Consider the following 27652-nt stretch of genomic DNA (forward strand, 5'->3'; position numbering starts at 1 on the left):
TGGATTTTTAAGGATGGGGGATACACGGGTATATTTATAAGGATCAAGGAAGAGCCAATAGGTAGGAGAAATTGAAGAGAGAGAGGGAGTGAAAATAGGGTAATTTCCTGGAAAAAAGGGAAGGAGAGAGCATCAAGGACATGGTAGAGGAATTTGTATTACCTCCAAGAAGAGCCAATTCTTCATCTGAGAGCAAACTCAGAAAGAGGCAGAGATGTGAAGTATTCAAATGATAGGAGGTAAGGAGAAGGGGAGAAGATATTGTCTTAATTTGGGTGGGTGAAGTATGAGATGAAGTCTTCAGCTGAGATCATGGGGAGGGAGTAGTATGGGGGATCTGAGGAGAGAAGGTTTTAAGAATCACTGTAAAGAGTAGGGAAGTGACTCAATTAGGAAGGAATAGAATTTCCTGCCTTATTTCTCTGAGAAGCTAATTGAGACTAGATAGCATGTACCTGTAGTAATCCCAATCATTGATGATCTATGATTTTCTTTAACTTCATTCAGGAACATATAAATAGAAGGGAGAGAGGAAATGGTGGGAGCAATAGAGGGCTGGGATTTGGCAAAGTATAATTGATTGATTGGTTATAGACCGAAGAATGAGGTAACTGAGAGTGGAAGGCAGAATTGATTCGCCAGAATTGATTTCCTAGGAAATATGGAAAGAGAGTGTAACCAGTACCTGGGAAAGAAGTTGGAAAAGAGGAACAGGGCTTATAAAGAGAATAATGAATAAGTTTAGGGGTTGTATAAGACAAAGAAAAGCTGGATCAAAGCATTCCCGGGTTTATGAACGTGGAAGCAGAACACAAGTGGGTGATGGCAAAATAACGGGTGTGACTATTTTGTGTGTAGCTAAGGGAGAGTGGAGTGAGTCATGGGAACTGAGTAGATAGGAACAGAGAAGATAAATACTCAAGGGGCTATCAATATGGATATAGAAATTTCCTACTTTAAGGACAGAAAATGGGGAGAAGGAAAATACTGGGTGTTAGTTAAAGAGATATCAAATAATATCTCAGGTAACATCAAAGCTGGAAGACCTGAAAAATGGCTCAGCCTCATTCCCTCATTCCTCAGCCAATCGATAAGAGATCTCTCAGCATCAGCAGCCTATAGAGTAAAATGATCATATTATAGAATTTTTACATGTCTTTTAGCCTTGACTTATTTAAGTTTAGTCCCAACCCTCTTTGCTAATTTGCAAGAGTGTTTTCAGCCTGTGTGATTTTTTTCTGAGGGGGGCAGGTTTGGTTTTGGCTGTTTTTTCCTAATTTTTCTTTTTTTCTTTTTTTTTTTTTTTAATCCAGCGACTGTATGAATTAACCTCACAGAGACACGTGTGAATAGAAACACAAGAGTCTGTTCTCACCAGATGGTCAGGGGGTCTGTGTTTCAGCAGCCTGCCTTCTCCCTCCTCCACAGCCTGCTTCCAAAATTAGGGTGTCTGGAGAAGGCGAAACAAAATTATACAAAGCCCTGACCTCTGGCCTTGCTCCTGTCTTTCAGTCTGTGAAGTACCCAAGAGAGAGGGTGTTGAATTTGGCCTTACTTCACATGGCATTAACTTTAATCTTTGTGAATTGTGGTGACATCATGGCATACTTTGACATCACCGCTCAGGCTCCCTTCTGCTGCTGGGCACACAGTGGAGGATTTCTATTCAAACACAGGCTTCTTTTGTTGAGACGGGAGAGCAGCTGGGCTTGGGCCTTGGTACAAATGGGGCTCCTGCTGGAAGGCAAGCAGAGGGCCCCCACAAAGCAGTCATTCTGCTGCTGGGGTCAGACATGCTCACGCACCCACTCACGCACATGCGAGTGCGAACACGATAAAATAACAGGAGAAAATTTGCATTTTTCTAGCTCGAAACCCTAGGCTCATCACGCCATTCAGCTGAGTTTTATGGACAATAAAGACCCACTAAAAGACATGGGTATTTACCAGAAGAGTAAGTAAACTGCTCTGGTTGCATGTATGTGACAAGAGGGAGGATGGAGAAAGAGCAAGGAAGCAGATGGATAGTGAAATAGCACGCATTTCCCTCCTGCCCCTGAAGAATCTTTCTTCTTCTTCAAGTGGTCCAATCATCGGAAGCCTCAAGTTTGTTATGTGGGATAATTCTGAGTGTGGACTTACTTCCCCAATACGCCAATCTTTATTAATTGAATAATAGCAACTGGTATTCATGCAATAATAATGGAAGCAATAATTTATATAACATTTTAAAGTTTCCTAAATCCTCTATGTGCATATTATCTCATTTGATGATTTACATAGATGGGATATATATTATATATGTATTTATATATATATATATATAAATCTACATATAGATTTATAAAGATGAGTTATAAGGTTTGCAAAGTTTGTTCCATAAACAATATCATTTGCTTTTCACAACAATCGTGTGAGATAAATAATAGGATGTCCATTTTACTAATGAGGAGCTTGATAAGGCTCAGATAGATTTAATGACTTGTCCATGGCCACAAAAATGATAAGTGACAGATAAACTACCATCTTCAGTTCTGAGGTATCACCTAATCCTCCCCTCACCCCATTACACTGGGAAAAATTATGTGATGTTGGTGGGTAAATTTACTAATTGAATGCTGGTGGGACTGTAAATTGGGCTGCTCTTTTGGAGAATCAATTTAATTAATGTCAAATAAAAACATTTATTGGATATATTCAGAATATTATGCTGGGCTCTATACAAGACACATAGTGTACATAAGGCACTTTACCCTCATGGAGCTTGTATTCTAATGGAAAATTTTAAAAACCTCCCATGGTATTTGGCAGACTACAATAATTTTGTCTCACCTGTTATCTTGTGAGTAAAGAGCATAATATTATTACCCCCTTTTTATAAACAAGGAAACTGAGGACCACAGAGGTAATATGATCAGTCTCTACTCACACATATACCAAGCAGCAAAACTGGGGGTGAAACTTCTTTTTTCTGTCTCTAAGTCTTTCCACTAATTCATATGGCCAAATTCATGGAATCATCGGCTTTAGTCAGAATAGAGGATTAACATAGTCCAATCTCTTCATTTTATATGGAACCGAGGCTCACAAAAGTTGAAAGTCTTGCTCAAGGTCACATCAGAAGTAACTGGTTGAGCACAAACTAGAACTCCAGTGCTGTTCTGGACTGTCCAGTTGCCAGAAGGGATCTCTGGTTATATTGGAACTTAGCTAACCCATTATGGAACATCTGGTCTTGGCAAGGAGCCACACCACAAGAAAACACCTTGGTATCTCCCTAAGTGACCTTGAACATCTGCTCACTTTTCTATTGCTCCTGCATCCTCAGTCATTTTCCTTTTAATCCCCAGCCCCAAAGTTCCTGTGAATCAGGGGCTATAGATGGGGGTGGGGCTACAGATGGAACAGTGGTCAAAATGGGAGAAACCAAGTACAGAGCAAGGGGTATTCTACACCAATGAGTATAATTTACAAAAATGCCTTTTAACTAAAGCCTGTAATTCAATGAAATTGGCAATGAGGAACAAACCTGAGAAAATAGGACTTAAAGGAGAACATCCAGGTTCTAATACTTAGTGGCTCTGTGAATATGAACCAATCATGTCATTTTTCTGGATTTCAGTTACCCCATCTCAAAAATAAAGATAATATGGAAACTTTCTTTTTGTCAGAAATCCTCCATGAGGATTATGCCTAGCAGTAAGAATTATGAATTAATACATAAAGACATTTAAGTGAAATTGCTTTCCAGAAAAGTTGTACGAATTTATAACCACCAATGAAAGAGTATGCCTACCTTTTTCCACTCTTTCTAAGAGATAAATTAAGTGCCTAAAGGTCCTATAAGTGGTAAATGATAAAAGTCATATTCTTGGTCTCAGCTCTCACAGAAGGGATCTCACAATGCTTCTAGGTTCAGTTAGACTATCATGGGAAAGGATGAGTTGCTTTAGCAAGGAACTTGGCAAGGTCTTGACAAGTAACTACACTACTATTGAAGCACCTTTGCTATCATTCCTGTCTTTTGTCATCATTGGCTATTTGCAGAACATGAGATAAAATAGTAGATTTATTTTTATTTGTTTTTCTCTTATTATTAGTAATTTGGACCATTCTTTTATATGATTGTCAATAGTTTGCAAGTCTTCATCTGAGAAATGTTTCCTTACAACCTTTGACTACTAATCTATTAAGGAGTGATAGTATTATTTCCTCATTGCCTATTTTAATTCCTTTAATTTCTTTTTCTTTTCTCATTGCTAAAGTCAACATTTCTAGTACAATGTTGAATAATAATGGTAACAATGGACATCCTTGTTTCACCCCTGATCTCATGGGGAATGGATCCAGCTTCTCTCCTTTACAAATAATGCTCTCTGTAGGTTTTAGAGATAGATACTGCTTATTATTTTAAAGAAAGTTCCCTTTATCCCTATGCTTTCTAGTGTCTTTAATAGGAATTGGTACTGTATTTTGCCAATAACTTTTTCTGCATCTATTGAGATTATCATATGATTTCTGTTGATTTTGTTATTGATATGGTCAATTATAGTAATAGTTTTCCTTATATTGAACCAGCCATGCATTCCTGGTGTAAATCTTACTTGGTCATAATGTATTATCCTGCTGATAAGTTGTTAATATTTTATTTAAAATTTTGTATTGATATGCATTAGGGCACGTGGTCTATAATTTTCTTTCTCTATTTTGCCTTTTCCTGGTTTAGGTATCAGTGTCATATTTGTGTCATAGAAATGCTAATCTGTTGAGGAAGGACTTTTGGTCTTACATATATATTAGTTGCTTATATAACCTCTATATCTAATCCAACAGAGATATTTGAATACAGATTTTTCCCATTTTCTTGTGTCCTAGATCCATTCATTTTATTTGTGCAGAAACTTTTGAATTTAACATAATCAAAATTATCTATACTTATAAGGTTAAAAAATTATCTCTTAACCTTATAAGTAAAAGGTATATGATCTACTTCCCTTTTAAATGACATGATCTTTAATATTCAATTCACACACATACTATGAATTTATTATAGAAGATGATATTCATCTAAGTCAAATCTGTCAGAATTATTTTCAGGTTTTTCTTTTTTTTTTTTTTTCATACTTACCAAAGACAAAGAGAAAGCTCTTTCTTGGATGATTTATAATTTTTGGTTTATCTGCAACTTGATTATTAGATTCCATAATTTCTGTTTCTTTCTTGTCTGTTCTGTCATTGATCTACTTTTTAAATGTTTTTAACTAGTATCGGTTGCATTGATGAGTGCTGCTTCATACTATGCTTTGAAGTGATCTTCCTCTTCATGCCAACCTTTTTTGTTATTGAGTCAATTCATGACTTATTTAAGGTTTTCTTACAAAGACATTGGAGTGGCTTACCATTTCCTTCTCTAGCTCATTTTACAGATGAGGGAATTGAGGCAAACAGAATTAAATGATTTAATCAGCTAGTAAGTATCTGAGGCCAAATTTGAAGTCAGGAAGATGAATCTTCCTGATTCTAAACCTAGTGTTCTATTCATTGTACCACTTTTGCCTTCTCATCCCATTATTTCCCTGGATATCCTAAATCTTTTATTCACCCAAATACATTTTGCTCTTATTTTATCTAGTTCTATATACTATTCCTTTGGTATCACATTAAATCTGCAAATTAATTTTGGTGGTATTGTCATTTTTGTTATATTAGCCACTCCATTTATGTACACTAAATAATCTTCTAGCTATTTAAGTTGTTTAATTTTTTTTCAAAATAGAATCTTGTAATTTAATCTTTACAAATTTTGCTAGATTGACTCCAACATATTTTGTGCATTTAAATTTTTTTGAATGTTTTGCTTCTTTTTCTATTATTGCCTCAGATTTTTTTTGTTATGTTGATTTTTGTGGATTCAATTGATAGATTACAACTTTGTTAAGCTATTATGTTAAGCTATTATTATGTCAATAAGTTTCCTAGATATAATAAGAATTTCAGAGTAAACTATCATGTTACAAGAAAAGAGGAATGATTTTTATTTGCCCTTTGCTTATTTTTATGCACTTAATTTCTCTTTTCTCACTGCTCCTGCTAACATTTCTCAAGGCACACTAAATAATAGGGGTGGAAGAAAGAATGATCGTTCTTATTTAATTCCTGTGTTGGGAAACCTCCTAGTGCTTTCCTATTGCATATTGTTTAAGAAGATACTTGTAAGTTTTATTTAAACATTTTCCTCTATGCCTATACTGTGTAATAGAGTTATACTCTCCCCAAGGCTTTTTCTGCAAATAAAGTGGCTAAGATGTTCATTCTCTGTGACCCAGAGTTTCTACTGCTATATCTCAAGAAAGTTACGAATAATGAAAGGCTCTACATACATTAATATCTTTTTTAACAGCTTTTTTTTGTTGTGGTGGTAGCAAAGAACTGGAAACAAAATAGATTATCAATTAGGACAATGGTTATTCCAAGAAATAAAAAAAATGACGAACTCACAAAAGTATGGAGAAATTCAAAAGAACTAATGGAAAGTGAAATAAGAAAGCCAATCCAAGTAAGCAATCTATATAATGATGTCAATAATATAAATAAGAAGACCAATCGCTACAAGATAGACAAATACCAGAAATTTTCTAGAATAAGCTTGTTCCCAAAGGAAAAAAAAAACAACCTAAAAGATACCACTGTTTTGCAAAAGAGGAAAAGAGTATAATTCCCAGGGGTGAAACATTCCACATGATTTCAGTTTTTAAATGCATTGATTGATTTTGCTTCACTTTTCTTCTCTTTTCCTTCTTTAACAAAAGCATTTTTGCTATGGAATCACTCTCTAGAAGGGGAAAAGGAAAGGATGCAAGAAAAGAATGTAGGTGATATAAAAACAAAAAAATACCAATAAAATATATTTAAAAACAGATGTAGGTAATGATATTTTAATTAACTACCTTAGAGAGTTATTTATTATAAGGAAAATGCATAGTATACTGTAAAGTACTATATAAATATGAATTTTAAAAATCCATTTTCTATTAGATTATAAACACCTGGAGGGCAAGGGTTATTTTTTTCCTAACTTTTGCATGTTGTACAGAGCTCAGCACTGTGTTATACAGAGAAGTTAAGTGAATAGTAAATGTTTTTGAATTGAAATAAAGGAAACTAATTTTCCAAAAAGGTAACACTAAGGTCAGACTGCCATCAGAAATGAATTAGTATACTTGTTTTCCTATGGACTTACTAGTCATTTATCAATATTTTTCTTTAATGAGGTAGTGTCTTAAAGTTATTTTCTTTGTAGTTTTTTGCTTGCTAGAGAAGACTGGCATTTTAAAATAATAATTCAGAAATTGCAATTTTCCTTTTTTGTGTTCTTGAAACACCATGGCCAAAAACAGGTCATCACTCACTGTCCAAGTCGCCAGAGATGAGTCTACTGGCCAACTTCCTAGTGTTTAACCTTTTCATGGTTAGATAATTTGGTCCTCAAACAGAAAACATGTGGTTTGTTACTGGACCCATTCTCCATCTTGGTAGAACGTACAAAAATTATCCTGGCATGTTGCTGGACAGGTAGCCCATAAAATTAATTCATCTTCATATCCTTTGGGTAGGTGCTACAAACAGATAATAAGCTTGATCCAGAAAGGGGTAGGAATCAAGTAGGTTCAGAAATGACACAGTGCTTTTGAATGATCTCAAAATTATCATCTCTGAAAAGCACATTTGTTTTATACCAAATTCTCCCAAGAATACTTATATAGGTAAAAATCATGAAACACAGTGACTTGGGAAGGATGAAAATTACAAATAAGGCAAAAGGTAATAAAAAGGTACATTGTAAGTATAAAGGGAGACAATCTGGTACAGTAGAAAGAGCACTGGATCCGGGGTCAGAGAATCTGGATTTGAAACTGATTCTGTCATTTGTTACCTATGCCATCTTAGATAAGTCACTAAGTTTCTGTCCCTAAATTTCCACATACATAAAATGAAATGGGGTTGGAATAGATAGCATCAAAATTTTCTTCCAGTTCCAAATCAATGATCCAGTGAATGATCCTTAAGCAAGAGATTTTGTCTTATCACTGAGCCTTTATCTTTAATTATCCTATTGTTAGCAAAAGATGAACATCTAATCAGTGCAGGGAAAATGTTTGGAAAATGTGTGATTTTTAGTTTTTCACTTACATCATGAAATTTTATAAAACACCCCAGGACAAAAGAGGAAAACAGGCCATTTCAGGACTAGAAAGAAAGTGTGTATATGTATTATAAGTCAGAAGTGAGCAACCAGGGCAAAGCTCTATGAGAAAGTTTCTTAAGTACCTGGGCAAATGTTGTACTCAGGTTTGCCACCAAAACAGCACTTTGCCCTTAAGGTTGGAATTGGCCAAATCCAAGGACTGAATGTTGTTGTGTGGGAGTTAATCTTTTTAAAACATGCAGAATTCCACTGGCAGGATGGCAAGTTCTAGGAACAAAGGCCAAAAGTGGGGCATGTTGGGATCAGAAATGTGTGAAGTTACACAGGTCATAATGTCTTTTACAATGGGATTAGAAATTCTTTTAGATCTGACTGCCTTTCAGTGAAGTACTAAGTTTGTGTCTGATTCAGTATTTCAGGAAGAGGGCCTAAATTTTAGAAAGATTAAATAAAAATGCTTCTTAAGTGCTACAGTGGGTCCTGGGTTGCAAAGCATATCCAGGCACCTGTAAATGCATATTTGCACTCTCTCCTCTCCCCACTGGTTACTACTCCCTATGCATCTCTTTCCCCTTTTCCTGTCCCCATAACCCTCCAAACATCACTTTCATATTAGAAGGTAGATTCTAATTTTTATTTCCTTTTTACTACAGAATAATTTCCATGTGCATTTTATGAGGGGGGAGAAGGAAGAGGATAGAGGAGAGAAGAGGAGGATAAAGAAAAAAAAAACCTAAATGTCACTTAATCAACAAATATTTATGACTTTCAGGAAGTTTCTATATCAAAATTTGTGTAAGCATCTTAAACTTATGATTTATAAAACACATATATTCTCTCCCTTCCATTCCAAATCATTGTTCCTTTAAATTTCCCCATTTCTGTTGTTGTATGTACCATTTATTCAGTTGTTCAGGTTCAATTTATGGAGCTCTCCCCAATTCTTCCCTCTTACTTAATTTCTGTATCAATTCAAGCCTTGTGGAATGTACCTCCACAAACCTCTTGCATCAATTGTCATTCAAACTTGGAGATCTGCAATAACTGCTAACTGGTTTTTCTATCCTTTTCTTTCCCCTTCAATTCCCCTTATAACTGGTGACTGGTGACAAACCAAGAACCAATCATATTTCCTTTACCTTGTTCCCCTAGCTCAAAAAATCTCTAATGGCTTCCTATTGCCTTTAGAACAAAATGCAAAAAATGATCAGCTTAATCTGGATAGCTCTTTATAATATGGCTCCCAATTAGCTTCTAAGTTTTATTTCACACCATTTCTTTCATGTAGTTCTAGTCAAATTTCCCAGTTTGTGACTCCTCAAAGATAGCACTCCATCTCCTGACTGAATACCTTTGCTTAAAACAATTTTGCAAGTCTGAAATGCACTTTTTCCTCACCTCCACCTGGGAGAATCCTTGTTTTTGCTGTTCAGTCATTTCCATCATGTCTGACTCTTCATAATCTCATTTACTATTTTTTTCCTTACAAAGATGCTGGAATGTTAGCCATTTCCTTCTCTAATTCATTTTACAGATGAGGAAACAGATGAGGCAAGTAGGATTAAGTGATTGACCCAGGATCACAAAGCTAGTAAGTCTTCGAGATCACATTTTAACTCAGGAAGATGAGATTTCCTTACTTTAAACCCAGTTTTCTATCCACTACAACACCCTTAACTTCCTTTAAAGTACAGCCTCTCCTCCCACCCCAATAAATAAAGTTTAGCCCAAGTGCTAATTACCATTTTGGATTTTTCTTAAGCACCCCCCATTATTAGCAGTTTCTTTCTCAAATACAAATACTAGTTTATATTTATATATACTTTGTTTTTACCCACATATTACATTCCTCAGTCAACTAAAACAATAGATTTAATCATTTATTCTAGTTGGTGTTGAATTAAATTGTTGTAATTGATCAAATTTTTTGAAGTATGAAAAAACAATAATCTCTACTTCCAGGGGCTTTTTAACCTATAAATAGATATGCATAGGTGAGAATCAAAAAGACAGGTAGACACAAAATGATTTTTGAAAAGATATGGATTTAACAGTATACATATTTTAAAAATACATAGATTAAGGAAAATATATGATTATTAATAGACAAATTCACACTTGATTACTGTGGTGTTCTGGGCTTTTCTCACCAGACAAATCTGTTTTCTTTTTCTGAACTTTCCTAAGTTAGAACCAGTTTCAGGCATTAAAAGCAATTTTAGGAACAAAAGACTTGGGGATTAATGGCATATTCTTTATGGTGGCAGATTTCACAGTGGTGAGCATTCTTTCAAATCACTCTCTGTTTATATTAATGAGATACAAATCAGTCCCTCTATTTTTTTTTTTAGCAATATTATCTATTTCCTCATCTTTCCGAGGACTTGTTTTTGCATCGTCAGAAGCCTCAACCTTGTTTTCAGATGTAGGATACGGACCTAAAAATGAATCATTTAGGATGCAATCATTAAAGAGTCCATAGGGAATTACCTCCAGTTCTCTAGCTCTTCTTTAAGCCTACTTTCTTTTTCTTTTTCTTCCTTTATATTTGATTGGTTTGTCTCTGGGATTTTGACATCTCTGTGACAAGGAAATCCTAAGAGATTAGTTTACAACTATAGGTTCCTTCATTATAAAGGACACTTGAGCTCCATGCATTTCGATTTAATTTGAGGAGTAAAGAACCATTCTGAAGCCTGTTTTTATAAAGTCAATAGATGACCAGTTAAAGAGGTAATATTTGCCAGAGACAAGATTTGAACTCAGCTCCTGATTTTTGTTCAGAATTCTTTCCATGATGCCATACTGGGTCATAAAGAAATAATTAAGAAAAATACATTCCCAATATTGGTCAAAAAAGAGAATCATGACAAAAGGAGAAAGGGCAATATTAAGAAATCTAGGGGCAAGGAAAACAATTAACTTAGAAAATCATAAATTAATAAGAAATAATTCTCATTTTCATAAATGCTACCTGAGAAGTCAACTCAGGCCAAGATTTGAGGAAAAGGAAAAAGATATCTACACTTTTAAGGAAAAACACTACAAATTTTGTTTTTTTGCAAAAATCTCCACATAAACCGGTTATATGCATTAGTCCATGTTCTTAATTGACATTTGTCTTTATCCAAGTTTATTTTATTTGTTACCATTTTAGCCATGTTTTAAAAAATGCTTTTTTTTTTTTTTTTTTTTTGGCTTTTGAATCTTGCTGGCTTCATAAGCCTGTTGTGTGGGCTCAGGAATTAATGGGCAGGGCTGTACTCCCATTTGCCTGCTACCACCATCTGGGATTTATTTACAGAATCCATTTGGGGAGGGGGGGACAACAGCAAGGGAGCATGAGCTGTTTATGTGAGCACAGGTTCTCCACTTGTAATTTCTCTGTTCTTTCTACTAGACCATGGCACCATTAAGGAAGCTCTGCTGTCTTCCTCTATCCAAGGGTGACTGATGTCATGTCTGGCTTCTTGGTCATCAAGTTATGACCCAAGACAGATGGCATAATTGGGAGAAGGAGGATAGAGCAGAAATACCAAATAAGTAAGGTCCACAACATTTTGGTGTGTGGTCTGAACCAGAGTAAAATGTAACTGGGAAATATTTAACAAAATAAATAACAAATGCAATAAAATGTAGATAATGTTAATGTGAAATTTTCTAAGTCCATATGCAGCCTGCTGGGATTCTTATGTGCAGTTTAGTGAATCCATTTCTCCTTAACTTTGACACCATTGGGATAAAAGTTCTTAGAGAGTAAAACTCTTCTCTGCCACTAAAAAAAAGTTATTTGTCTTATCCGTCCCTGTATACACATGGGACCACCTGGCAAGTGATTCCTGTCTGTTGAATATTAAACCTTACAGATGCAATAGATTTGTGCTGGCATTTCTGTCAACATAGACACTGAGGGTATAACTTTTTGAGGGTATAACATTTGAGGGCACCTGTTATTTTTAATGGTGCAACTATTTTAAGTGCATGAAATGTTCTTGCATCTACTTTTGGCCATGTTTGGAGGAAAATTTAGTTTAGGAATTGAAATACATATGGTGGCAATTGGAGGGATAACTAAGGGATTAACTAAGACTAATTATATGAGGGATTCTATAGGTGAGAGGGTTAATATCTATGCAGAATATAATAGTGGACTACTAAAGGAAAATGGAATGGGATAAAATGGAGGGGAGTGGGATTCTTAAGAGCTATCTTATCTTACATCCTTGAAGACTTAATTTAGCTTTTTCCCTTAAGCTATAGGAGCTTTCATAAAATATAGGAGAGTTTCATAAAAAAGGGAGAGGTCTATAAGGGAGTTTTAAGGGGAACAGCAGTTTGTTTTCTGTTTTAGGGGGCAAGAGAGAGACCCTATAATTATGCTAATCCATAAGCTGGAAAAGGAATAGCTAATGAGGTATGTATAGGGATAGCTGATACAATCTTTCCTGCGGATTTCTCTTGACAGAAAGGATACTGCTGCCCAAGGAAGATTCCACCAAATTTGAGATAAGATTTATTGACATTAACATAATTTAGATTAGAAAGAGGAGACCTGTCTAGTTCAATTCTTATTAATTAAACAATTATTGTATGCTGGGGGCACAAAAATGAATAAATACATAGACCCCCCACTGCAAGGCACATACAGTCCACAAGGACTGTATACATGTATTACATGTATACAAATGTATACAAATAAATAAAATAAAAATAAATATATAAATAGGACAAACAAATAAATACAAAAGCCTACAATAGGTAGGAGCCAGACAAATATTTTTCTGGAAAGTTTTAGGATATAGAAGAACATTTTAAGTTGGAAATGTATGAGTAGAATTCAGGGAAAGCATTATGGGGATGGTATTATTTTTAATGGAAGAGAATGACTTTAATAAGTAGGGAAGAGAAAGAAGGACATTCAAAGCAGAGATGACAGACTGCATGATGCACAATGATAGGGGATAGGAGGACAGAGGACTAGCCAATGGTCTCTCCACTTTGGATTGAATGTGGAACACATAAGAGAGACAGCATATTGTGATGGATAGAGTGATGAATTAGGAGTCAAGAGACACTCTAGGATCCCTGCTTCTCTTATTTGCTACTTCTATCTAGCAAGTTATATCACAGTGACAATTATCAGAGATCACAGTGTAGTGTAATATGAAAAACACTATTCACTATCTCATTTGGAACAATCTCTCTGGGTCTCAGTTTTCTTGCTTTCTTCCAAAAAAAAAGTGATACACATTATCTGAGCTAGTCAAAATCTCTTTGAAACTTAGTTTACTCATCTTACTCTGTTCTTTCTTGTATGGTTAGAAAATTTTGCTGTAACCAGTGGAAGATATTAAATGTTAGATTATTTGTACTTTATCCTATAGGTAATGGGGAACCTCTGGGGATTTTTGATCAGGGTCCAACCTTTTGGCAACTATGTGAAGGATGGACTGAAAAGGAGAAACAATAGAGGTAGGGACACAATTCAGAACGGTTTTATAACAAAACAGACAAGAAGGAATGAGAGTCTAATTCAGTTCAGAAACTTTAGGAGCTGGAAAAGGTATAGATTGGAGGCTACTGATTCCCTACCCACTCCTGCAATGAATTCCAGAATTGAATAGAAAAAAAAAAAAAAAAAACAGTGCCCCAAAGAATAAACAGATGTTTGAGATTACTACTGAAAAATAGATGGTTTAATGTTTATGTTGAAACTTCACCTAATTCAGTCTATACATGCTTTCTAGGAATATCAAAATTTACCTACACAACTCCTATCAGCAAGGGAACCAAGAATAAGAAATAAAGCCAGAGTCAAGAGCTTTAGCCCAAATAATACTTGGAGGTATACAATAGACTGAATTCATGTCCCACTGGTGGGAAGTGCCTTAGGGCAAAATAACGAAAATTAGACCTGGGTGATTGAGTAACTAGGAAAATGTACTGTAAATATCTTTCTTAATTGCAATATTACTTTGACCACTTCCCTCCAAAACACTTCTCACTATGGAAGTAGCTTTCCTCAGGCACTTTTAGGGATATTTCCCTCCTCCCTTTCCCCTCTTTTAAATCACCTGTAGTTTTGTGCTGGAAAAAAAGAGGGTTCAACTAAAACTCAAGTACAAGTGTAAACCTGTATACACATGAGACCACCTGGCAAGTGATTCCTGGCAGCTGAAGAGCAAAACTTGTAGATGCAATAGATTTGTGCTGGCATTTCTGTCAGCATAGACACTGAGGGCATAATTTTGAAAGCTGCATTGTTGGCCTGTATGTGATTTTTTAAATGATGCAACTATTTTAAGTGCATGGGATGTTATTGTGTTTACTTTTGGTCACGTTTGGAGGAAAAGTTAGTTCAGGAGTTGAAATACACATGGTGGCAATTGGAGAGATAGTAAACTAACTAATTAAGAAGTTAATCTAAGTCAAGTGACTTATTTTTATCTGAAGACTTACATAAGATATGGGTTCTTTTATTTTTCCTCTACTTATATTTGGGAATAGATCTAGTAGTGGAATTGATGGGTCAAAGGTTATAGGTGATTTTATAACTCTTTGGGCATAATTTCAGATTGCTCTCCCAAATAGTTGGATTAGTTCACAGTGAATTCATGTCCCAGTTTGACCACATCTTCTTCACCATTTGGGCCTTTCTCCTTCAATTATTTCAGCCAACTGGATAGATTTCAAATAATATCTCAGGGGCTGTTTTACTTTGCATTTATTTTCCTTATCAATTATGTTTTAGAGCAATTTTTCATATTACTATAAATTACTTTGATTTCTTCATCAGAAAACTGCCTTTTCATATCCTTTGACAATTTATCAACTGGGGAATTACTCTTATTCTTCATATATCTGAGAAATGGGATCTTTATTTATAAAATTTCCCCTCCCCCCATTTTTCTGTTTTTTTTTTTTGATTTTAGCTACATTAAAACAAGGTTTTCAACACAACATAAATAGGCCTTAAGGAGAAATTTTAATTTTTTTTAGGTCATAGGGTTATTTTCTATGGTGACTAAGGCAATCCCTTCTCACAAGTCACAATGACCCTCTTAACTGTTTACCCGATTCATTCATTTCCTTCAGGATCAATCTACAGGAAAAACATTTTATTCTTCCCTAAAAATACAAATTCTCCAGAAAGTCTAACCAAAGAGGTGACAAAAAGGGCAGGCAGCCTTCATTACAACACTTTTAGGCATCTTGCCTGATACTGTTTAGCCTGGCAGTCTTTTACTTCTGTAGTCTTTGGCCAGTAAGTATGTGCTAATTTACAACCCTGAGCGAAATTAGGTTCATTGCTGCAAAGAAGGAAGGTACTTGATGCCTTTTTTTAAAGGTTAAAAAAAGTTTTAACAATTAAAGTAGCTTTAAGATTAATTTTTTAAAAAAATATTCTTTTACTTACATCAATATTTTCTTGGAAATATTCCAACTAATCATTGTACATTGCTGACTAATTGCCTTTAATATTTAAGTTTTCTTTTAAAAATAATTTGTAATCATAGTGTCTCAAGACTCCATATTTCAAAAGGTTTTTACCTGATTCTAATATGCCTATTTAAAAATGAACATGACCACTTTTCTTTTGATGGCAACATTTCAAATCTTTTGAAGTTACTGATGGCCTGAAACCTTGCATATCAAATTTCTTGGAAGACTGAGATTTTACATACAAAACCTATAAATGCCAACTTTTGATATCCACAGTAATTGTGGAGAGTGCTGGATCCCTGAAACATTACTTAAGTACAAAGATAACATCAAATCCTAATTTTACTTGATATTTCCACTGGGAACCATTTTGTAAAGAGCATAGAGACTTTGGCTACAGTTTCTAAAATGCTGTGGAATAAAAGCAAGCTATTCCTCATTGATGGATGCCTGATAATAAGAAGCTATGGGGCCTTAATGTCCCTTGAGCCACAATGAAATTTTCAGATTGAGAAATTTAGAGATAAACTTTCTAGACCTTTGTGTTATCACCTGGGATAGAATCAGAAGTTGAAAGGATATTAACAGGTTAAAATAAATTCAGTAATGGGAAAATTAATAGAGGCAAATACCTTTTAGTTGAGTTAAAAAAAAAAAAACAACAACCAAACAACCAATGGACAAATACTCTTTGGGTATGATGCAGATGGACAAATAGCTAGCTTATGTGAAGAAGCTCTTGGGGTTGTCATGGATTACATGCTCAATATAAGTCAATGATATTTTCAGGCAATCAAAAAATCAACTGCCATTTCAGATTGCATTAAAACAGGCTTAGGGTTGTGAAGATAGATGGTCACAGGCTTGTTGTATTTTCTCTTCCTGGCTCAGACTACATTAGTTCTGAGTACAACATTTGAGGACCATTGACAACCTCAAGTGTGTCCAAAGAGGGAGGAGCAGGATAGCAAGGGGCATGGGGACTGTGCCCTACAGGGATCAGCTAGAACAAGTGGAAATGTTTAATTTGGATAAAAGACTTAGGAGGAGATTTCATCTCAATTAAAAAAATGTGTAAGTTTCTCACATAGAAGAGGAATTGAGACATGTTCTGCTTAGTCCTAGAAAATAGAAGAGAGCCAGCAGGAATGAGTAAAAATTGCAGAGGAGGAGATTTTTGCTCAAAATAAGTAATAGCTTCCTAATGATTGAATCCATTCAGAATTGGAATGGATTGTCAATTGCATAGTGAAAATTCTACATTATTGGTATCCCTTCAAATGGAGTGGGGATAACCACTTACTTATTAAGGATGCTGACCGGGAGATTCTCTTGTTTGTGACACATGGATGAGCCTAAATGCCCTGTGAGGTCCGGCTCAGGACTTAGATGGTGAAGTTTAAAACTCACCTTTGATGCAAATGGGGAGGACTGCGTGGGATGCTGACAAGGTACAGCCTCTGAGAATAAATGCTATGGTTGGGAATTGGGAAATGGAACTACTGAGAAGCCAATCTAGATCCTCAATGTGAAGACACCATATTGGTTTACTGGCTCCTGTTCCCATTCAATTCAATTCAAATCAATTGAACAAATATTTATTAATCATCTGCCATTTGTGAAGTATTATGTTAGACACTGGTAATATGAAAATGATGACAACCACAAAATAGTCCCTGCCTTCAAGAAGCTTTCTTACCAAAAACATACTCAAGTTAAACAAATACAAAGTATGAACAAAGCATACGCAAACTCTGCCACTAAGTGGATCCATGGCATAGAGAAGTTATTTGACTTGTGTAGGTATCATATTTCTTTTCATCAGTAAAATGAGAGCATTGATCTTGATGGTCATTAATTTCACTTGTAACTTAAGCATTCTCTTCTGCAAAAACAAAGAGACTAGGCTAGGATCTACTGGCAGTGGCTTAGAGGAACATGATTGGGAATTGACTGCCCTAGGAAAAATGCATCAAATTACAGTTATTTTAAGAAGAGTACTCATATAACAATAAATGAAAAAAAAAAGGCTTCTTCCATAAGACACTCTGCCAGAATATCTCAATTCTAATTGCTGTTACCTGTTTGATTCTTCTTCCATACTTTCTGGATCTCCCTTTAAAGATTGTGATTCTTTGTAAAAAGATTCCAGTTATAAAATTTAGGCTCCTCAAAGGGTACCCCAAAATAGAATAGACAAAGCTTTGCTCTCTCCAATGTGAAAGAGTAGGTATAAAAAAGGGTGGGGGGAACTAGGAAAGAAAGCTTCCCCACCACCCATCCATCCCTGATTCTAAAGCACTTCTGCTGCTCTGATTGTCAGAGAATGAAAGTTGTGACATCACTAATCTCTTGTTTCATTGCCTGGAGGGTATGAGGACAAAAGTGAGTCAAGAGCAAAAGACTAATTTTTGGATGATGGGTTTATGTGACTGAAATCACTGGGAAAGAAGGGCTCATTTTTCAAGGAGGTCTGGAAAGGAACACTTGGTAGCAATTGCAAGTGATCAAGCACCACATACCAAAGATATGCTTCCTCAAATTCTTGCTCTCCTTCAAAGGAATAAGTAGAGCTAGTTCATTGATTTAGTGCTGGACAGGACCTTAAGGTCTACTTCTTCATTTTATAGTGAAGGAAATCGGAGCTCAGACACATGTGAAAGGGTTTGCTCAAGGTCATATCAATTATAAACAGCAGAGCTAGGATTCCAGGTCTTCTGACTCCCGTGACATGCTCTTTCCTCTTTACCACATGGTACAGTTAACAGCAGGGTAGGGAATTTAAATAAAGTATAGTCCTTGCTGTAAAGGGACTGTGATTTTAGTCCCTCATCAGGAGGTGATACATCTATACATAAAATAACAAGGGAATGATGATAAAGACCCATGTCAATGGGGGCAAAATAATAACTATTATTTCTGAAGTGTTTTAAGGTTTACAAAGTTATTTTCTTACTACAAATATGTAAGGTAGGGAGTATGAGTTTTATTATACCCCATTTTACAAATGAAAAGACTGAGGATGAGAAAGGTGGTTCGAATCCTGTGCTCTTCCTCTAATCAAAGTCACAACACTAAATGGTCAAATGCCAGCTAAAGGACTTACCATCTTGGCTCAAAAGATACACTTTTTTTTTTGTCATCACTGGCTTGTTAAAATATAAGTATAATCTGTAGTGTGTGTGTGTGTGTGTGTGTGTGTGTGTGTATGTGTGTGTCTATTTATTCATTTCTTTTTCTTTTGCAGACATCTCATTTTAGGGGAAGAAATTATTTGGAGGTGGTTTGTATTTGTATTAACATTATTAGGTTCTAAAAAGATAGAGCAAATCACTAGGGTTTCATCAATATTTAATTAATTTGGATCAAGCTAAGTAATAGAGGATGAGATACTGTTATCATTGTCACAGAACATAGCAATAGAGTATGATCTTGCTTTTTCTATAGGATGAATTAAGAATCCTGTTACTTAGATTATTAAGAAAACTAGCATATTTTCAGTTTAGACCAACACTATTCTAGACAAAGTCCTAACTCAAGTTCAGTAACAGAACACTCTCAAGGGAAATTGTGAATAAGGCAGGCTCAAATTGGAATACATCCCAGAAGTTTTAGTTACTGAAGCATTAGAAAGATTCTATTAAAAGGTGGCCTCTCCTATGGGGTGACCCCATGGCCTGAGCCTTAAGAATGGCATAATAATGATGTTTCAGTGTACTAAAATGATATTTACACAGACTCTGGGAAGGGATCTGGTATCTTTAAAATCAAATTAAGTCAACTCAAATATCCAAGCTAATGGAAAAGAGCAAGAATGAGATGATATTTTATCTATATTCGGAAGATAGTAAAAACAACCAATACAAACCTCAAGTGGACTGGGGGGAGGAGGCGAAAGTGACTATAGATGATGTACATGGGTGAGATGCCCTTGAGACTGGCTGTGTAAGCAGGAGATGTGAAAGACAATGTTCTGTGGTAGAAAGTTTAGCATCCTATTAGGTTTAAAGAAGCCTAAATTCTAGAATCAGAACTAAACAGCTACATAGCCCTGGATAAATTCTTTGGTTTGTATAAACTCAGTTTTTTTTATCAATGAAATGAAGACATTGTACTAGATCAGTGGTTCTGGAGCTTTTCTATATTGGCAGAACCCTTCAGTTTAAACAAAACTCTAACTCATGTAGGAAAATTCTCTAAAAATCATAATTTTAATTACCTAATTAGCAAACAACCTAAGATCCATTGAACAACCACTATCACCACCACTACAACAAAACTTGGGGTGTTTCAGACTTCTATATGGTAGTCTGTGAAACATTGATTGAACTAGGTGATCATTTGGTGATCTTCTAACTGAATATTTTCTTTTACAAATATGAAAGCCCTAGGATTTAGCTGGCCAAAGCTAAGCTAAATGTGAATAGAAACTAAAATAATTGGGGGGAAAATATTGTCAATTAAATAATATTTCTCTGAAAAATAGCTCAGAATATTCAAGTACATGAAAAGGTGATTCAATAGTTGTAGTTGTTTTAAGAAAATGATAATTTATTTAATTAAACTACATGTGACATCATTTCTATAGATAAGAGTAGAAATTAGAGGAGGTTAAGAAAGGGCAACTATAGTCCTCATTTCTATGGTTTCCATGAGAGAAGGGACAAGAGGAGAGTAAAGAACTTAAGGCAAATAAGAAAGAGAAGGAAATTGTGTAGGTAAGTTGGAGGAATTTGCGCTTATGGAGTAGGTCAGAAATTGATGTTAGGGAGGACAATTTTGATCAAATTTGGAAGAAATTAAAGCAATTGAAGTAGAACAAATTCTTCCTAGAGATTGTAGGAGAAGAATTATTACAAGGATAATTAAGGAAGAGATCAAAACTCTAAGAAGCCACAGAATGATTGGAAAGTAGAATCTGAGGAAAGAAGCTCAAGGAGGTCAACCATAGTAAAGCAAGCCTGTTGTTCCTGCTATTAGGGGAGACTGAGACTGATAGATCACTTGAGTTTGGGAGTAGTGTGAGATATAGATATAGAGATAGAGATACACACACACACACACACACGTAATACTCATACACTTTATAACTATATATATGAAACTATATATAACACATACACACACACACACACACACACACACACACATATATATATATATATCCAAACCTTAAAGTGCTATGTAAAACCTATTATTATTAAGACAAAATTATCTAAGGCATGGATATAAAATTATTATTTTATCATCAAAATCAATGAAGAAGAATTCAGTCACTTACAATATACAAGACAATGTGCTAGGTCCTAGGGCTACAAAAACAACAACTAGCTAACACATATATAGTAGCTACTATGTGCCAAGGAACTGTGCTAAACATTTTATAAATATTATCTCATTTAATCCTCACAGTAATCCTAGGAGGTAGGTGCTGTTGTTATTCTCATTTTACAGATAAGAAAATTGAAGCCAATAGATGTGAAGGATTTGCCCAACATCACACAGTTGGTGCTGAGGATGAATCTGAATCTTCCTGACTCAATGCCTGATGTCTGGTCCATGGAATCATATAGCAACTCATAAAAAAATAAAATAATTTGCATTCTACTGACATGTAAAAAATGCTTACACATTTTGTAAAGCAATTGAAATGGTAATAAGTGTTGTTAAATATTCCACACTAGAAATTGTTAAAAGATAACAGTTAGAGAAGATAAATTACCTTTTAGTCTTGAGAGAGAAGCATTGATTTCTAGTTTGTAATATATATTTTGCTCAATTTTATAAATAGTAATCAAAATTTTAGAAAATTATTATTTCAAAAACTTTTAAAAAAGTTTTTTTATCTGAAGTTAAAACCATCCCAGTCACTTGCAACAATCATATTTCGCTTTCAGTTTTTACTATTTAAACTTTCAAATTTAGAATACATATTTATTTTGCGGTCTATAATGATATAGCTTAGGCAAGGCCACATAAATATCTGACATTTGTAAGAAAAAATATTTATCTTATGAAGGCTCATTATATCATTCTCTAGGACACAATTTAGTTAATGGTGGAACAAAATTAATTGGCCAAAGGAAGATGTGATATGAAGATGGGAAGAATGACAACATAATATTGCAGCATGGAGATGCACCTTAAATGTCACTGACTTAGATTCAGAGGATTTAGAACTGGGACCTTTGAAATTACCTAATGCAATTGTATTCCTCTTTTTGCTAATGAAGAAACCAGGATCAGATAAGGCAAAATTGGTCCTAAGCTAGAATTAAGTGTCAAGCAAAAATAAAAAAAATAAAAAAATTGATATCTTTACTAAGTAAATAATAAAACACAGAATTAAGAATATGAGTTGTTTGCACTCTGTGATAGTGTGGCTTTTATGCTTGAGGTAGGGTTTAGACAGGAAATCTTGAGGTGACAGCTGAGGGAGGTCAGAGCCTGGCCACTGGGCCACTGACCTTGGGTAAGAAGAGTCAGTAGCTTGGGAGTTTCTCTTTGGACCCTGTGCTTGAATTTTAGAGCTCTGACCCAGTCTGCTACAGGGAGCTTGATCCTTCTTCCTCCTTAGGATTACAGACCCTAGTTCAGTTTGGATCTGGGAGTTTGGGTGGGGGGGGACGAGGTGGGGCGCTGGGTAGGGAAGAGTACTTGTTTTCTGCATAATCTTTTCTGTCTGAAAGGGTTAAAAAGAAGGCTAAAAATCTGGCTTCTGGGCCCCTTCTGGGCTTTTGGGCTCTTTCCTCACTCTCTGGCTTTGTCCCCTGGATAGGCAGCTGAAACTGCCTCTCCTTCCCTCCTCCTGTTTATGTCTTGGCTCTCTGACTTACAGAGGGTCCTTCTAAATTTAAGATTCTAAATATAATGATTTCAAATTTGCTGTGTTACTGTGTACACTCTTTAGGCCACTGTGAAGCTGGCTGGGTAACGCCAGGCAAATCATTTAAACTCTCTGAGGCTATTACCTTATCTGTAAAGTGAAGAGATTGCACTCAATGACCCCTTCCAATTCTAAATGTGTGACCATTTGATCCCATGATTTTAAGATTGAAAAACAAAGTCACAGGAGGGAGAGGGGGATACTAACCAGTCTGAGTGACTTGCTTCCTCTCCTAAAAGCAATTTATCTAGTAATTATTTTTTTTGTCTGTTCTCTTTAGATTTCTTCATATGCTAGCCTCTTATAGCATTTCAACCAGAAAAAAGGGAACTATATCAAAACTAAAAGAAACATGCAGTCAAAATATACTAAACCTTAGCTTGAAGTTCCTTCCTGAGGAACAGAGATGCCAAAAGTAATTTTGCAAAAGTATTTATTTTTGAACCAGCTTCCAGTCTGGGGCTGCCAAAGGGCTTTGTGCTTTCTGTCTAAGGACCAACAGTGTCAAAGAGGTTGATTATCAAAAGGTTGGCCACAAATATCAGAGATTTTCACACACAATGAATCCTGAAAGCATCTACTCAAGCATGGAAAGAGTTGTGATCTCCATTGATGGAGGGAGAGTTCACACGAGTAACATCCAAAATCCTTAAAGTATCATAATAGATTTATTTCTAAATATGGATGTCAGTCTTCTTTATCCAGAAGAACTAGAAAAAAATTTAGGAGGATACCCAAAAGAGGAATCAGCATCTGTTATTCTAATCGGAGGATCATTTGAGATTGTGACTAACCCAGGAAAAGGCAGTTCTCTTTTTTCTTCTTGAAATAGGGGGAGAGATGGAATACTATGAGAAATGAGAAGCCCTTCATGAGGGTAAAATCTCCATTAAAAAAAATTAAAAACAATTTTTTTTCCTTTGGTGCTTAGTACATTGATTGATACACGGTGAGAGCTTAGTAATTTTTAAAATTTAATCATTAATATGCAATGAATAGTTTTAATTAAAATTTTATAATTGATTAATTGTAATTAATGAGCTATTTTGATATTTACACTTGCCAGTGTTTCACTACATATTTATCATAGATTGAATTATAAACAGTAAGTGCTTAAGAGATGTTTGTTGAATTTGACTATATAGAATTTAAAATGTGCACATTGTAGCATGATGCTAACAGTTCACTGTTAATTTAAACAAAACTGACTAGCAATATTCAGAAACAAAAACTCTAAATCCCCAATAGAGAGGTAGCATTTTATAGGAGATAAAACATCAACCTCAACAACAGGAAGACATAGCTTTAAGTCTTCCCTGTGATACCTACTGATTTATGAACCTAGGTACCAATTTTCTTAGTGCTCCAGGAAATTCCATAAACCAATTCATTACAGAAGGGGCACCTAGTGCCCCTTTTCCTTTGATGCAGTGGATAAACTGCCAAACTTGAAACTGGGAAGACCTGAATTCAAATCTGGCCTCAGACACTAACTGAGTGATCCTTGGCAAATCACTTAACCATGTTTGGTCAGTTTCTACTTTTGTAAAAGTTGTTGAAGATTTTTTAAAAAAAGATATATGTTTATAACCTTGTGTTAAATTTAGTTTTAAAATTAAAAAAATGGACACTTATTTAGTTTAGTAAATCATGTTACTTCTAAGCATAAAAGTCATAAGCTAATTGTTAAAGGATATGTAAAGATTTTGAAGATGTTCTAATAATCCTTTGAGAGGTCACAAGAAATTTCCACTTAGTTTCAATATATTTTCTATGCAATCACAATAACAATATAAATTTAATGTAAAGAAGACAGGGAGTATTTTGTTTTATCAAAATCATGATGTTATTAATGTTTATTTATTTCCTCAGTTTTTCTGGACATGATTGTGTCTGTTATGTGTAAATGGTACATTAAAAATATTCTATTGAAATATATTTAGATGTGCTAGAGTCAACTTGGTTGTAGAAAATATCCTCCTGAACTTTTAAAGTTTCTTTTATCACTTTTATTTTAAACCACAAATATTCCAAACCTTCACTGGATTTGTGAGCCCACCAATGTGGAGATGACATTCAACAAAAGCAGATTGCAATCCAGAAGTCATTGCCTAGTCTGAATGATTCTCATCCATATCATCCCATGACATTGCCACAGGAAACCCACCTAATATGCTACAGATGCTCTTCATTTTCTCTCCACATGGTAAGTTTAACTGCAATTTCTGACTTTTACATTATACAGATTTCTAAAGCTACTTTTCCTATATAGGATACAACCAACTACATATTACACAGAAGGTATTATTGACTAACCATAGGATAGGGGATTCCTTTAATAGCTATGGAAAGTAAAAGAATTTCTAGATGAGGGACAAAGTGGTTATAAAAGATAATATAGACAGGTCTACTTAGGTAATTTAAAAAATGCTTTTGCAGATGTTACATCAATGCAGAAAGAGAAGCTGCCAAGTAGGAAAATATCTCTGCATCAAATATTTCTGATAAAAGTCTATAATATACAATGAATTGATACAAAGACTTAATAAGACTAAGAAATGTTGTCCAACAGATGAATGTTTAAAAGTTTGAATAGTATCTAAAAGAAGAAATGAAAGATGAAAAACACATAAAATAAATCTTCCAAATTACTACTAATAAGAAAAATATAAATTAAAGCAACAGTAAATAATTTTCATCTCATAAAGTTGTAAAAAATGATAAAAGAAAGAAATAGCAGGGACAGATGGATGGTGCAGTTGATGGAGCATGGGCCCTGAAGTCAGGAGGATCTGAATTCAAACAAACTCAGACACAACACTTATTAGTTGTGTGACCTTAGGCAAGTCATTTTAACTCCAATTGCCTCATATAAATGAATAGAATATTAAAAAACAAGAAAAAACATCCAGACAGAAGACTGTGGGAACTGAGTATGGCTCACAACATAGAAAAGAATTTTTCCTTTTATTTGTTGTTGCTTGCTTGCATGTTGCTTTCTCATTTTTTCCTTTTTGATCTGATTTTTCTTGTGCATCATGATAATTGTGGAAATATGTATAGAAGAACTACACATGTTTAATATATATTGGATTACTTGCTGTCTAGGGGAGGGGGTAAAGGGAAGGGAAGGAAATATTAGGAAGACAAGGTTTTGCAAGGATGAATGCTGAAAATTATCTATATATATGTTTTGAAAGTAAAAAGCTTTAATAAAAAAAGAAGAAAAAAGAAATAGCAAATGTTGCAAGGGCTGGAAAAAATAGGTATATTAATATACTATTAGGAAAAATGTGTTCTGGTTTAACCATTCTTGAAAATATTTTTGAATTCAATGAGAAAAGAACTAAACTAATTATTCCCTTTAATCATTATTGGATATATATGTCCTGTTGTCATCAAAAATAGAGTGAAAAGTATCAAGTACATGAAGATAGTCATTGTTGCACCTTATATAAGGTGTCAGTGAATTGGAAACAAAGTAAGTGCCAACAGACTGGGAACTGCCTGAATAAATCAAATATTGTGATTTTTGAATGAAATATTGCACTGTAATTATTGCACAGTGACAAAACAATAAAAAGATTTCAGAGGAACAGAGAAAATATTTGTATTATTGGAGAATGAAAATAACAGCATCCGGAGATTATCAGGCAGTGTGGGATGAAAAAGTGCGGCCAGGAGACTGAGACCCAGATCTTGGATTTACTACTCTATTGGATCTAGTACAATATTGGACAAGTCATTAATCACTATGGGTCTGAGTTTTCTCATCTACAAAATAGAGACTGGGCTAGCTGACTTTTCAGGTCACTTCCAGTTCAATATCTATGCTTTTATGATTCTAATATGAAAGAAAATGATACCCAAAAACAGGAAAAATCAGATGCAGTGCAATGTTTGTTCTTGGTTTCAGAGAACAGATAAAAAATGTTTTGCTCTCCTAGATGCTCCTCCATGGTTCTGGTTATGGGAAAAACTTAGCATGTGCTGTTGGCTCATTTTCATTAGCTCTTTTTCTTTGTTACAAAAGAGTGGATTAGATAGATGTTGGGGAGGATGAATAAAACAAACAAACAAAGGCAACAGTAACATGAACAAACAAGAAGCTAAGAACTAAAAATAAGTATTTATATGAAATATTCAATATTTTATTTTCTCATTTTCAGGTAAAAATTAAGGAATTTATAGGGAGTAACTTTTAGGGAATTTCTTATAACACTTTTATCAGCCAAAATGTAATTGAATTTTCAAAGTGGGAAACATTGGATAAGACAAAGACTAATTAGAGAGGAATATGTGGGAGTTTCCATAAACCCATGGAGAAAAATAGTGTTATAGATATGATGAGTTAAATACTTAGTACTTACCTGACATAAACCACTAATACACATGTCCAGTGATTCTGTGTAGCATCGCGTACCATCTAAAACTTTAGGGGCTAATTCAACAATAAGGCTGGTCCCTTTGGCCTGGCACTTCAGAGAACATGGGTTGTCAGGGTCATTTGACACAGGTAGCCATTCATAAAATTGGCCATGATACTTGACATCATTGTGAGCAGAGCATTGCTGAGCCCGAAAATCTCCTGCTTCTGGAGGGCAGTCCTGGAGAGGTAAGGAGAAGAGCAAAGAGTTAGGATACATTCCAAACTAGTAAATGTGGGGTCCTTGTTCTTATAAAAATGTTGCAGCTGTTTGGCCTTTATAAAGTACTAATAGAACAAAACAAGGTCACTGGTCAATACAGATTGCACATTCCCATTCTCATGAGAGAGATGATATGATTATTCAGTTCTTGGAAAAGACTAGCAATGATGCTGGAAATTAACTTTTTCTAGTATGTGTGTATATACTTGTGCAATGTAAGCTCTTTTAAGGACAAATATATGTGATTAAAATATAAATATATACACATTTTATATATATATATATATGTGCATATATGTATAGATGTATAATTTTTGTAGCTTCAGAGCATAACACAGAGCCTTACATATAATAGGTCCTCAATAAATATTTGCTGAATGCAACTGGCCATTTGGTTTCTCAATTCTGCAATGCTTCTGATGTTCAGTCACATTTGACTCATTGTGACCACATTTGGGTGTTTTGTTT

General features: G+C 34.8%; 1 protein-coding gene across 2 annotated transcripts in view; it reads right to left on the reverse strand.

Annotated features, from left to right (window-relative positions):
* Nucleotides 1–27652, reverse strand: part of ADAMTSL1 (ADAMTS like 1) — a 1023200-nt gene that overhangs the window by 250475 nt on the left and 745073 nt on the right. For both annotated transcript variants that reach the window (XM_031961469.1, XM_023497962.2), the window contains one exon: nt 26906–27142. In XM_031961469.1, coding sequence (XP_031817329.1) covers nt 26906–27142 — 237 coding nt within the window. The remainder of the gene's footprint in view (nt 1–26905; nt 27143–27652) is intronic.

The sequence above is a fragment of the Sarcophilus harrisii genome, chromosome 1 (genome assembly GCF_902635505.1).
Source record: "Sarcophilus harrisii chromosome 1, mSarHar1.11, whole genome shotgun sequence".
Lineage (NCBI taxonomy): Eukaryota > Metazoa > Chordata > Mammalia > Dasyuromorphia > Dasyuridae > Sarcophilus > Sarcophilus harrisii.